Source organism: Entelurus aequoreus, linkage group LG04, assembly GCF_033978785.1.
Source record: "Entelurus aequoreus isolate RoL-2023_Sb linkage group LG04, RoL_Eaeq_v1.1, whole genome shotgun sequence".
NCBI classification, from domain to species: domain Eukaryota; kingdom Metazoa; phylum Chordata; class Actinopteri; order Syngnathiformes; family Syngnathidae; genus Entelurus; species Entelurus aequoreus.
The window spans coordinates 38,584,375-38,598,944 of record NC_084734.1 but is presented as its reverse complement, the minus strand read 5'-3'; the positions used below and the strand labels follow the sequence as shown (position 1 = coordinate 38,598,944).

At 39.0% G+C, this 14,570-nt stretch overlaps 1 protein-coding gene across 5 annotated transcripts in view; it reads right to left on the bottom strand.

Moving 5' to 3' along the window:
* Window positions 1-602: 602 nt before the first annotated feature.
* The window catches only part of LOC133648580 (general transcription factor 3C polypeptide 2-like), a 32,055-nt gene continuing 18,087 nt past the window's right edge, over window positions 603-14,570 (bottom strand). For all 5 annotated transcript variants that reach the window (XM_062044811.1, XM_062044809.1, XM_062044813.1 and 2 more), the window contains 7 exons: window positions 14,370-14,514; window positions 14,121-14,282; window positions 13,936-14,014; window positions 6,603-6,731; window positions 6,306-6,506; window positions 1,823-1,921; window positions 603-1,224 (listed from right to left, as the gene is read on the bottom strand). In XM_062044811.1, the coding sequence (XP_061900795.1) occupies window positions 1,021-1,224; window positions 1,823-1,921; window positions 6,306-6,506; window positions 6,603-6,731; window positions 13,936-14,014; window positions 14,121-14,282; window positions 14,370-14,514 (1,019 nt within the window). In that variant the 3' untranslated portion in view covers window positions 603-1,020. The remainder of the gene's footprint in view (window positions 1,225-1,822; window positions 1,922-6,305; window positions 6,507-6,602; window positions 6,732-13,935; window positions 14,015-14,120; window positions 14,283-14,369; window positions 14,515-14,570) is intronic.

The following is a 14,570-nucleotide window of genomic DNA, read 5'->3' as shown; positions in this document are numbered from 1 at the left end:
CATCACAGGTGGCTCTGTCTTGTTTGTGACAAAAATAACACAAAAAGCAGCAACTGTGACACCACTGTTTATTTTTTAAAATGTTTTTATAATTTTTTTATATACAGTAAATGGCTGTGATGATAATGTAAATGAGGGATTTCTAATCACTGCTTTGTTGGAATTCTTATTAATATTGATACTGTTGTTGATATTATTCATTTTTTGTTTGACTACTTTTGGATTGTTTTGTGTCATGTTTGTGTGACCTCTCAACTGCTCTGTTGATTGGTTGTTTGGTTTTGGAATAATTGTGTATTATTTTGTTGGATTGATTTTTTTTTTTTAAAAAGAAAAAAAGCAGCAACAGAATATATATTTATGAACATGTTTTACTTTTCATGTTTTTGCTCACTTTTTGTCTCCGCCAGTGTCCATTAAAATGACATGCACCTAGGCCAATTAGATATTGTAATGCTACTCCTTGTCAGTATCAGCGATTACTAATAGTTTGTTCACTTCCCGTGTTTACCATGTTCTCATTTTTACTTCTGAATAGGACTTTTTGTGTTGTCTTGTTTTACTCCTGACAGAGTTGGAAAATGATTGACACATACAAATCCTTTTTGAAATAAGTCATCTTTATTAATTCATCGCCTCGATTACAAAACCAAATATTTCTATTTTACAAAATCAGTCTTATTGAAGTGCTTGGCTGAAGAAAAAGAAACATTCCGGTGACAAGATACATGCCATATATATGAGTGAATAATGTAATGTATTCCTGTTCCCTGATCATGTTTGCTAACGTTTAATAATGGCTATAAACACACTTGGTTTGATCTGTACATGTGCACTCAAAGACTGCTGCTAAAAGAAGGTTTAAAAAAAGTTCAAGTATTTCTACAGCTGCGGCCTGACTCGATTAGAAGAATTCTGACTTTGTTTTAAAAACATATGCAGACTATAAAAACAAATGTCTCCTCTTTAGTTGATTGCAAAGTCTTTCTCCAGTTAGCATGGCTATGCCAACAGCGGAGGTCATAGAGGAGCGTCCTCCGCCCGGTTCTGCTCCTCCTCCACGCTTGTCGACGGGTGCAGAGCGTCAAACTCGGCCTGGCACTTGCTGATGGCGATGTGGACGTATGAGTTGTTGAGGCTCCTCACACAGTTTAGTCGGACTAGGCCGGCCTGGCCCGCCGACGCCAACCACGTGTGAGAGCTCATGTTGGGGTTCAGACGCACCTGAGGGCGAGGGGGGTGTGGTGTTGTCACTTGCATTCGGCCTCGAGGACAACTGATGTTATTTCCTCATTTTAAATAGGACGCAAAAGGTGACGGTAAAGAGGCAGAGAAAATCTGATAAAACAACTAACTATAACATAGCTGTTTCCATGGTAACCTGAAGAGAAGCACCTGGACGTGTACACAAGCCTCCCACCAAGTTGTCTCATAGCACATTTCGACTGTTGTGACAGTAAACTATGACTGAATGTGTTTATTCAATGCCCTCAATAACACTCACTGATTGTCTTCATCGGGTAAAATAAATCCTGTGTCTTATCCTCCTACTACCTCAGACAAAAAAGCCTACAGTGTTTTGTGCCCCTTCAAAAATTAAACACATCAAAGCCTCCATGGTCGCTCTCCATCTGGCTGGCTTCTTCCACTGAGGGCGACATTTTTCTCATTTTACACATCATTACATTCCCACCCCTTTATGGCCCCCGCCCTCCCTCATGCCAGGAGGAGTAGGCTTTTGGTCCATCACACCCCTCAGTATTATCACTCCTTCCTTCCTTGTGAATCCTACCACCGTTTGTGTGTGTGTGTGTGTTGGTACCTTGTGCAGCGCAGACAAAGGCAAGCGGTCCACGTTAACCCTGCTCTTAAACTCATTTTTCTGCATTTTCTTCCACAGACATCCCTTCCTCCCAAAGATCTGCAACCACACCAAAGGAAAAAAAGAAAAGGTCAAGACAAGAAGGACTCGGGTCACATGTTCAAGACCAGCTGCAAACCACGAAAGTCTGGATATAAATTATATATAATAGTAATATAGACACAAAAAGTTGTATTAAATTGATCAATTAAATGTATAATAAATAAATAACCCAAATTGAATTATTTAATATAAATAATTAAGAAGACAATATTGATTAAAATAGTTTTTACATTATACAAATAAAATATATATTTATTTTCTTAAATGTTTAATGCATACTCGACAGTGGAACCTTGATTTACTAACCCCTAATTGTACAAACTTTTCAATTTAAAAACAACAGACAGAATAAAATATGCTTTGGTGTATGAACCTTGTCTCGGTTTACAAATGTTTCACCCATTTTGTGCCTTATGGACTTCAGATGCTCCTTCTGTCAACAAAGCAGTGACGTCTTTAGGTACGGTCCTCAGTGCTGCTTTGTGTGCGTGTTAGTGTTTTTCAGCCTTTACACAGCATTTTCTATTTTTTCTAGCTCAACGAGTCCAAAGAAAGCAAAGAAAAAAGCAATGTGTGGTTTGAAACGTTCAGGATAACTGGCTGTTAAAGTTAAGGAGTTGCGGGATTTCAATGTGAGAGTACACCACAGGGCTAATGACAGCGTGTGTGTGTGTGTGTGTGTGTGTAAATGTGTATGTGTGTGTCAGCAGGACAGCTGAAAATAAGGATAACTCAGCTAGTTGTTGTTTTGGCTTTGTTATTAAATAGAAAGTTGATTTATCGCCACCTCGTTATGTTTGATATACAATACTATATAGTGCTTTATATCATGTTCAAAGTGTACAAACTTTCACTACAATGTGGACTTTTTTTGGGGCTGGAACCCATTATTCATATTTACATTCTAATAGAGAAATTGTCTTTAACATAGAAATTTTTCTATTTTTGAACCCTGATCAAGAACCAATTAAGTTCGTAAATCAAGGTTCCAGGTTCCACTGTATAAGTATTTTTGCCTGTGTCACCCAGTACTGTATATAGTCAATCAAACTGTATTGCAGACTCCAAAATCCAAATTAACATACAATCACAAACAGTACATGAAACAAAAATACAGTATTAAAGGCGATATATCACATAATATTAAAAAAAGTGCTTGTGCATATTCAGTAAAAGGCATCTTTAATAAGAGCAGCAAAACATTTACTTTAAAAAGTGCTTACACATATTCTATAAAAACACAAATACCACTCTTTTCACAAATAGGGTTGGTATCTCACAGAACTACACTTTGGAATTGTCAACAGTATAATACGATTTTTTTCTTGGACCCCTGCAGTCTACATAGAAAACTAAAAACATCAGTGTCCTGGAAAGTGTTTATCACTAATTCGCTAAAGCAGGGGTGTCAAACTCGTTTTCATTGAGGGCCACATCGCAGTTATGGTTGCCCTCAGAGGGCCGCTTTTATCAATGATTATGTGAATATACATGTTTATATATATATATATATATATATATATATATATATATATATATATATATATATATATATATATATATATGTATATAATACATTAACAATATTTTTTTTTACATAAGCTGCAAACATTTTTTTGAAATTTGACTTCAAAAACTGGCAGCTCAGTCATCATAATTTTACAGTAAAAGCAGTGGGTTTTTTACAGCATTTAAATAAAATTTAATAAATCAGTCTACAATTTGATTGATAATTTGTTTTGAAATCATAAGTCAAGCAGATATTTAAGTACAGTATTTATCTTTATTTTAACAAAAAGTGTTTTTGGAATACATAACATAATATTTTGATTTTGATAATAGTGAATTTTAAAAGATATGCAATTGCATGCAGTACATGATTTTTAATGTCAAAAGGGAAAGAACATATATATTTAGTAAGAAAATATTAAGCATTTTATTAACGCATAATATTTCCAGGCTTTCGCGGGCCACATAAAATAATTTGGGGGGCCAGATTTGGCCCCCGGGCCTTGAGTTTGATACCTGTGCGCTAAAGAGTTTGGTAGCACTACTACCCCTGGGCTTCTCCAGCAGGATTCAAGTACATTCACAAGTCATTGTATATAATAAATAAGGTGTCCCTAAAATGTAACATCATTACACAGTCTAATTTTCCACCCATCCATCCATTTCTACCGCTTGTCTACCACACCTAGTGTGTGTGACAATCATTGGTACATTAACTTTAACTTAACTTAACACACAAATATGAAAATCAGGCATTGAGCAGTTTTGATCTTTATGTGTATGGTGTGCTCCAATCATGTCTGAACAGCACACCACGCACATAACGACCACCGTGTGATGTAAAATTGAAGAAAATACTTAGCAACCACCGAGCAACAACCGGAAAACACAAAGACAGGCAACATGGAAGAGGACATAGGAGGAAGGAATGGTAATGGTCTTGGGACTAATATTGACAGAAAAATACCAAACTTCAAAAAAGAAAGGACTGGAAACAATTGTGGAGACAGCGTAAAAACTTTATAATGTACTGAGTGAGCTTGAGGTGTTTTTTTTTATTTTAATTAAAGGTAACAGCTGCGTCGTAGGCCTACTGCTTTGATGGTTAATTGTGTCAAAGCAGTTTATGTAATATGTTGACAGATTGTTAACACTGGCTTCCCTGGTCCTCGCTCAGTCAGCTTGCTTCTTGTGTGGCTATACTTCCTGTACCATGTCACGATTCATTCTGCGATGACTCGGTGTGGCATCGGCATTCCCCACAGACATGAAGAGTTTTGGTCGTGTATATTGAACACGTTTATTATTACGATTGTCACCCCAGACCCCTTTTGGAGCAGATTAAAGGGACAAATTCACTCTTAACACACCTCAGACTCATACTTGCCAACCTTGAGACCTCCGAATTCGGGAGATTAAGGGGGTGGGGGGTGGGCAGGGTCGGGGGGGGCGGGACGGGGCCGGGGTTAAGGGGGGAGGAGTATATTTATAGCTAGAATTCACTGAAATTAAAGTATTTCTTATATATATATACAGTATATATATATATATATATATATATACTGTATGTATATATATATATATATATATAAATATATATATATATATATATATATATGTGTATGTATATTAAAGATTAAGATTAAAGTACCAATGATTGTCACTTAGATGTGGTGAAATTTGTCCTCTGCATTTGTCCCATCCCCTTGGGGAGCAGTGGGCAGCAGCGGCGCCGCGCCCGGGAATCATTTTGGTGATTTAACCCCCAACTCCAACCCTTTGTTGCTGAGTGCCAAGCAGGGAGGTTATGGGTCCCATTTTTATAGTCTTTTATATATATATATATATATATATATATATATATATATATATATATATATATATATATATATATATATATATATATATATATATATATATATATACAGTGGGGCAAAAAAGTATTTAGTCAGCCACCCATTGATTGTCAATGGGTGGCTGACTAAATACTTTTTTGCCCCACTGTATATATATATATATATATATATATATATATATATTACTGTACACAGTAATGAAAACACAGACATATATAATAGTCTCCTTTTCAGGTGAGAGGACGCTAAAGGCAGTGCCTTTAAGGCACGTCCCCAATATTGTTTGTCCGGCTGGAAATTTTGGACATTACTACTTGCCGTAGTTTTGAAGCAATGCATGATGGGAATCCGGATGTTGTGTGTCAGTGTATTAACGTGCCGGCTGGAATAAACACACGCTGAGAAATAGCTCCGTGCCTGCCTACTTTATGGGTTATAGATAAACTTATGGATAACGGAGACATGTATAATAGAGAGACGACGCTAAAGGCACACGCCCCCAATATAGTTGTCCGGCTGGAAATCGGGAGACATTCGGGAGAATGGTTGACCCGGGAGATTTTCCGGAGAGGCACTGAAATTCGGGAGTCTCCCGGAAAATTCGGGAGGGTTGGCAAGTATGCTCAAACTACAGGACAATTTAATCAGACAATCTTATAAAACGTCAGATAAGCTTATCAGGCGTTTGCTGCTTTAGGTTGGAAGGGGGAAAATCCGAACAAAAAACGCCCGATTGTCTTTATGTGATAAGTTGAATTTTTTTCTCTAGGGTGAAGAATGACATTGACTTGCCATTAAAAGGCATTTTTGCACATATTGAACGTTGGTCAAGCAGGTTATAAACTTATTAAATTTTTAAAGAACCATTTCCAGCCCCGTGACATGTGTATCTTAATGTGATGTGTATTTCTGGGTACGTGTGTATAAATAACGGACACACCTCTTCCATTTTGTCTTGAAGACTGTGAAATGAAAAATGGTCTCTCTTTAAGAAGTGAAGAATCTCCAGTACCCACCATGTTGTTGTCAGTGTAATGAAGGTAGTACTTCCTTTCAGCCTCTTTGTACGTCTCAGGCTGTAGATGAGGAACGTTGACCTTTCTGCCTTTTTCTCCCTCCACTTCCTCATCCTCCTCCTCCTCACAGCCAGCATCCGCCGGCCCATCCTGCTTCTTTCCAGTGTCCTCGTGAGGCTCCGCCGTGGTGAAGTAGATGGGCTGAGGACATGGAGGACACAGACAGACTGTTTGTTTCTAAATGCTGATTATTGTTATTTTTCAAATCCTAAAACGCCAAACAGGGCCGAAACTTACAAATCTTCTCTCAACCGGCCGTTTTGGGTAGTGAATAGCGATACTAATTGGAGGCAACGCGGCACAAATGACCTCACCCAGCACGTCCGATGTTACCACACTGTTCAGCCAATCAGAGTAAGAGATGGACTGCAAGTGAACAGGAAAATAAAATAACCATTAGCGTCCAGACATTACACTAAAAACAATTGTTCTGCATTCACAGAGTTAATGACAGTAACTTTTGATTGACTCAACCCTCTTTTTTGTAATAGCTGGGATACAGGTTATATAGTTGAATAACCAAAAAATGAAAAACAGCTCTCAGTATGACACTGTGCAGTAGTACAAGCACAATGATTGTGCACCTCATGAGGGGTACATTAAAGATTAAAGGACCCATAGCATCCAGATGACCAAAATTTTGTCTCTTTAGATAAATACATACACACACACACACACACACACACACGCGCGCGCACAGTGTATCCGGAAAATGTTCACAGCGCTTCACTTTTTCCAAATTTTGTTATGTTAAAGCCTTATTTCAAAATAGAATAAATACATTTTTGTCTCTGAAAATTCTACACACAATACCTCATAATGACAATGTGAAATATTGTGTTTTTTTGGGGTGTTTGTTTTAGAAATTTTTGCAAATTTAAAAAATATCTCCCGGTGGCACAGGGAGATATGAGTGTATGTGCCTCACAATACGAAGGTCCTGAGTAGTCCTGAGTTCAATCCCGGCCTCGGGATCTTTCTGTGTGGAGTTTGCATGTTCTCCCCGTGACTGCGTGAGTTCCCTCCGGGTACTCCGGCTTCCTCCCACCTCCAAAAACTTGCACCTGGAGATAGGTTGATTGGCAACACTAAAAATTGGCCCTAGTGTGTGAATGTTGTCTGTCTATCTCTGTTGGCCCTGTGATGAGGTGGCAACTTGCCCGGGGGGTACCCCGCCTTCCGCCCGAATGCAGCTGAGATAGGCTCCAGCACCCCCCGCGACCCCAAAAGGGACAAGCGGTAGAAAATGGATAGATGGATCTCAGAAATCACATGTACATAAGTATTTACAGCCTTTGCTCTAACCTTTGTCGATGCACCTTTGCCTGAAATTATAGCCTCAAGGTTTTTTTGAATATGATCCCACAAGCTTGGTACACCAATATTTGGGCAGAGATGTCAACCAGATTCGAGTCTGGAGGGAGGGTTGGCAAGTATGAACATTGCACAAGCCTCACAGATGAGAGCTTACAATCCTGTGTGAAGATAAAGGTGACGTCATACAGCCCTGATGTGGAGACGCTGTGCGCTGCGGTTCAGGAGCAGAAATCCCATTGACCAAGTATGATAATATTTTAATTTCCTATAATTTTGCATATATTCACATTTTTTAATTGTTCAGTGAAATATACATTTTATTATTCAGGTTGGCAGCTGACTGCACGGTGCCAGTAAAAGGATGGCGGCACAGAGAGAGAGAGGACGGCCTTTTTGGTTCTCAGCCAGTGGATAATTTAAGTTCGGCGTTTTGTTTTTTTATTACTACAATGAGAACTTAAATAGACTAAGTATTTTACTTAACCTTCAACCCGACGTCTTTTTCGGAGTTAAAAACGTTTTGTTGCATGCAGAAATTTTATTTTATTTTCTCTGCAGTCGTTCATTGATTTCATAAATGTAACCCATAATAGTTTATACATAGCACAAAGCAAAAAAAACTTTATATGCAGTGTTATTTCATTTTAAATTTCAAAAGAGTTTTGTGGCTCCCATTGTTTTCTTTAATTTGTGAAACGGGTCAAAATGGCTCTTTGAGTGGTAAAGGTTGCCGACCCCTGCTCTATACAGACTAGTCTCCCAGTTACTGCTGATGAAAAAAATCACCACAGCATGATGCTGCTACCACCGTGCTTCACTGTAGGGATGGTAATGGCCTGGTGATGAGCGGTGCATGGTTTCCTCGAAAAATGATGCCTGGCATTCACGCCAAAGAGTCTTTGTCTCATCAGACCAGAACAATTTGTTCTTTATAGTCTGAGTGTCTTTCAGGTGCATGTTCGCAAACTTTTACAAAAGGACTGGATTTCATCTGGCCACTCTACCATACAGGCCTGATTGGTGGATTGCTGCGGAGATGGTTGTCCTTCTGGGAGGTTCTCCTCTCGCCACAGAGGAATGCTGTAGCTCTGACAAAGTGACTACCAGGGTCTTGGTCACCTCCCTGACTAGTGACTGCCTTCTCCCCCGATCGCTTAGTTTGAACGGCTGTCCAACTCTAAGAAGAAACCTGGTGGTTCCAAGTGTGGGACCTTATATATAGACAGGTGTGTGTTTTTCCAAATAATGTCCAATCAACTAAATTGATCACAGGTGGACTCCAATTAAGCTGTAGGAACATCTCAAGGATGATCAGTTGAAACAAGATGCCCCTGATCTCACTTTTGAGCTGGGAATACTTATGTACATGTAATTTCTTTTTTTTTTTTTTTACTTCTAATACATTTCCAAAACGTTCTAAAAAATTATCTTTTTTACATTGTCATAAATTTAAAATGTCTGTAGAATTTTGAGGACAAAAATTAATTTATTTAATTTTGTAATAAGGCTGCAACATAAAATGTAAAGTGCTGTGAATATTTTCTGGATGTATGTTTATGTGTACATACAGTATATGTGTCTATACATATAAGTGTGCGTGCCTGGGTTTGGGCGTGCGTGCGTGTCGACACATTAGCAGGCACAGTACACATGTGTGTGTGTACTGTGCGTGCCTGCGTATATATGTGTACATGTGCACGCACGCATGCACTCATACACAGATACATATTAGGGTTGTCCTTCAATATTTTGGTACTGATGTAACAGGGTCAATTATGTCTTGTAAATAATGTATTTTATAATGCTTTATTATTGTTATAATTACACAAAATGTGTAAGTTACATGTAAATACCTGAATATTGTTCAATGTTTTGTCAATGTGGAACCATTGTCTCGTTGTCCCTCCTACTGCAATATATACTGAGACACCTGTCTTTTTATATGCGTTGGACACACCTTCCAACTTCCCTTTTGTCTACGGTAACGGGAGAGGTAGGCGTCCATGCGACGACAGAAAATGTATTGTCATGTTAAGAACTTAAGTTCACTTTCTTGTTCTGTATTATATTTGTGTAGGGACTCGACGATGGCAAAAAGTTATTGACAACAATTGTATTCTGTGTATTATCAGTATAGTGCAGCTGAGCAATCCATGGTGTCGGTCGTGTTCCATAAAAGCCACACAACGCAGAGGAAAAGACCACCGGTTACACTGATACCGATGTATTTCGATACTTCATTTTATTATTAGCTTTATTTTAACAGAAAATCTGATGATCTATTAAACACACGTTTCTTATTGCAATCAAAGGACAATTTTGGCATTAAAACCATATTTAAAATACTAGACAGCTTCTTCTTTTAGTAGTAAGTAAGCAAATAGGTTACAAAGGCTCTTAATTGGGCTGCTGACTACAGTAAGACACTGTCATTGTGTCATTTTTGTTTAGTCAAAATTATGTGGGAAAAGCGGTAGGAAATGGATGGATGGATAGTTTTATGCACACTTTTGTTAAAATGTAATAAGCCCTTATTTTTCCTAGACCTATGTTTTGGGTGATACTACATATTTGGGTTTGGATCCAATACCAAGTAGTAGGGTCATATATTGGTCATACTTAAAGTCCCCCTGTGTCAAAAGACTTACTTTCAGAGTTTAAAATCAATAACATTTTTTTAAAAAGACAAAAGAATTTGTGATAATAAAAAATATTGATGTAATCATTGTAGTATCGACTAGATACGGCTCTTGTACTGGGTATCATTCCAGTCAATATTTGTATAGATCAACCCATTTGTTTACATTCAAAAGCGCTAGCTTGCTGTTAGCTATTGTAGCCTCCTCCGTAGGGTTGCCAACCATTGCTTGAAAAAAGAAATCTTGCTGTATTTAGACACAAAATCGTTCTGTACAGAGGTGTCAAGTGACGCACTTTCTCCCGTATTTTTATTAAGTAAGTGGCCAACAGACCCGATTGTTTTGTATTCATGTTCCGGGGTTGGTGGACCCTGTAAAGTTAGAGGAAAAAGGTCAAATGTGACATCACACGCCAGTTTTGACACAGCAGTTTTGCTACAGCAGCAAACACGCACCAAGCAGGTATCTTGTCAGTAGATAACTAAAGTAAGTGTATAAAAGTTAAAATAGAAGTGTTCTGCGGTCTATGGTTGCAATAAGCACACTGGGGCCAATTTAGTGTTGCCAATCAACCTATCCCCAGGTGCATGTCTTTGGAGGTGGGAGGAAGCTGGGGTACCTGGAGGGAATCCATGCAGTCACGGGGAGAACATGCAAACTCCACACAGAAAAACCCAGACCCCCGGGAATTGAACTCAGGAACTTCATATTGTGAGGCATCAGCACTAATCCCTGTTCCACCGTGCTGCCCCGCAAGTCAACGCAATAAAACAAATATCTCACATCTCTTTTTGTCAGAGTAGTTCTCATAGTGATGAAAGTTGGAGATCTGCGCTATCATAAAGTTGCAAACGGAATATATTCTGTTTTCAGTTAAGCAGGAAATACATCTATTTAAGACAAAAATCATTATTTTAATGAATTTTAATTAGTAATTTTACAGGAAAAAAAAAAATTGAACAATTTGTTTCCCATGTATTCATATGAATCCAAAACCTGTGCATCTAATTCAATTCTGGTTGGAGTCAAATAGTAGGAAAATATGTGTGTAAATTGTCATATAATCCACAAAGGTTGAATGGAAGCAATTCTGAATTATCTTCAACAAGCACGGCGGCACATGGGTTAGTGCATTTGCCTCACAATACGAAGGACCTGGGTCCGATCCTGGGCTCAATATCTTTCTGTCTGGAGTTTGCATGTTCTCCCCGTGACTGTGTGGGTTCCTCCCACCTCCAAAGACATGCACTTAGGGATAGGTTGATTGGCAACACTAAATTGGCCCTAGTGTGCGAATGTAAATGTTGTCTGCGATGAGGTGGCGACTTGTCCAGGGTGTACCCCACCTACCGCCCGGATGCAGCTGAGATAGGATCCAGCACCCCCTGTAACCCCAAAAGGGACAAGCGGTAGAAAATGGATGGGTGGAAGAAGAGTCCAGTTGCCTCCATTAAACCTTTGTGGATAATATAAAACTCCTTTTAAATCTTAATTTCCCCTCGGGGATTAATAAAGTATTTCTAATTCTGATTCTGATTTTACGCAAATAAAAAAAGCCCAATAAAATTAGGTCGACCAGCCCTGCAAGGTGTCCCTTATTCTTTTTTCAGAGAGTTGGCAACCCTACTCCTAGGGTGTGTATTGATTGAAGCATGAAGCTATTCCTCGTCCTGTCGGGATGATACTCGTAAGAAACATAGTTTATTTGTCGCCATGGAGGCAAAGATTAGGGATTTAGAAGTAGCTAAAACTGTGGACGGACGTTAGCATAGCTAGCTAGCTGTTTTAAAGCACCAACAGCACAGCCGCGCTTCAGTGTTTATAGCTTGACCTTTCGTCGTTAGTTTTAAAGCCAAAATATGTCCATTCTACCGCTTCTGTCTTCAAGCTGTGTCTGCTTACAAGTGCTGTGTGTGCATGTCCGTTGGCTAACTTGCGCATCGGCCGTCATTGCATGAAAAAAAATTACCGGTATTTTTTAAAGGCAGTATAAATACCTTTTTCAATTCACTAATTCCACAGTACTTTAGTATTTTGTACAACTGTAATACATACATACAAGGGATACAAATCTCTTTATGAAGGATCATTTGATTTGCATCTTGATACATGGGTTATGATGCAGACATTTTTTTAAAATTAGAAAACAGAATGATTCGATGCGATTTGATTTTGTGTATGAACGATACGATTTAGTTTATGAACGATTCAATAAGATTCAAAACGGTGAATGAACGATTCGATTCTATGGTTAACATTTGTTGATGGACACATTATTTTTTTACACCACACAAGAGCATAAGCATTCCTTCCTGTGAATACAGTCCTCCTCATGATAGAGGATAAATAAATACTGTAGGGAAGGGATTAATATGGCCCCATTCCTGGGTGGATCTCGCATGAGAGGAAGAGAGTAATCGTTTTGCAATGCAGTCTGCTGAAAATGTCGCATTAGTGGAAGGGGGGGGGGGGGTAATCGTTTTACAATGCAGTCTACTGAAAATGATGGAAGGCGCAAAAAGGGCAAACACATGTCACATGTCAAATATCTTTGTTATCCACAAATCAAGCCAGCGTCATCATAGACGGCCAAGTGTTCTAGCCCAGTGGTCCCCAACCTTTTTGTAACTGCGGATCGGTCAATGCTTAAAAATGTGTCCCACGGACCGGGGGCGTGGGGGCTGTATGGTATTTTTTTTTTTTTTGTCATAAAAAAATACAATCATGTGTGCTTACGGACTGTATCCCTGCTGACTGTATTGATCTATATTGATATATAATGTAGGAACCAGAAATATTAATAACAGAAAGAAACAACCCTTTTGTGCGAATGAGTGTGAATGAGTGTAAATGGGGGAGGGAGGTTTTTTGGGTTGGTGCACTAATTGTAAGTGTATGTTGTGTTTTTTATGTTGATTTAATAAATAAATAAAAACCTTTTTTAAAATTTATTTATTTATTTTTTTAATTTCTTGTGCGGCCCGGTACCAATCGATCCACGGACCGGTACCGGGCCGCGGCCCGGTGGTTGGGGACCACTGTTCTAGCCAATGACTTGACTGGGGAGAAAAGGATGGGAAGTGGTGTCTTGTGGAGTTGAAAGATTGTTTTGAACGTTGCCAGAATAGAGAGCAAGACACGGAGATTGAGTATGTTGTACGAGAAAGATGCATTTTGTGAAATAAAGAGAGACGGAAAGCATCAGTTTATCGTTAACAACCCTAACACACACATAAATACACACATTCGGTCACATATATACGGTATACATTTCTAAATCAATTCTCGAAAATTAATAATCAATTTAGAATTGGACTAAATAAAAATCATGATTTCGATGCGAGTAGATTTTTTTGAGCATCCCTACTACTAAATATGAAATTGCCTACAGTCTTCTGTAGGTAACGTCAGCAGGCTGATGCAGGCCTGCCCACAGACGAAATGTGCTCAAACTGGTTAGAAAACAAGCCTAAAATCACTAGCGTCTATTTTGGGGATAATGTAACCTGTAGACATCCTTTTTAGGTCCACAACAATGAAATAAGTGCTAAAGTTGTCAGTGTTAGAGGGGCCTTTTAAAGAACTAGGAAGCTGAAAATAAATAACAGACTCACCCACATCGTGATCATCCTGGGGATTGCAAAGTAGGAGCACATTTTGTGGTCATAGTAATGTACTCCTTGAGAGAAGGTTCTGCAGAAGACAAAGTTACCATAACTTATTATTCTTCTGTAATGTGTGTAGCTTGCATTATAGCGTGTGTTCTCTGTAACACTATGTGTGTGTGTGTGTGCCTTACGATACAAAAGCGTTGTCCTCGGCCCAAAAAAGTCCAGTTGCATTCAAGGGCCAGTAGACTTCACTGGGCACAGATCGTTTCTGGACCGTGACTGGCCCATAAGGCCTTGTTAGGTCCCACGTCTTCAAAAAGCGGTCCTCCCCCGCAGACGCTAAAAGATGTCTTCAGATTAAGATGGAAAATAGCAAGTGTTACTTTAAAATTGGTCATCTTTCCTTTCTTTTTTGTGACTTATTCATAGACGACTACCTATTGGCAGGACAGAAAACCAGAGCGCGCACGGCATGGTCGTGAGCCAGGAAACATTTGAACGGCAGCAGGGTCAGAGAGTCATGTGACGCCTGAACACGTAACAATGGCGACTTTGTGTTCAGATCCCACAGACCCACAATACCTTCAGAGGAAAAAGACCCAAACGTGTTACGCCGAAGACAAACGCACAAATAACGC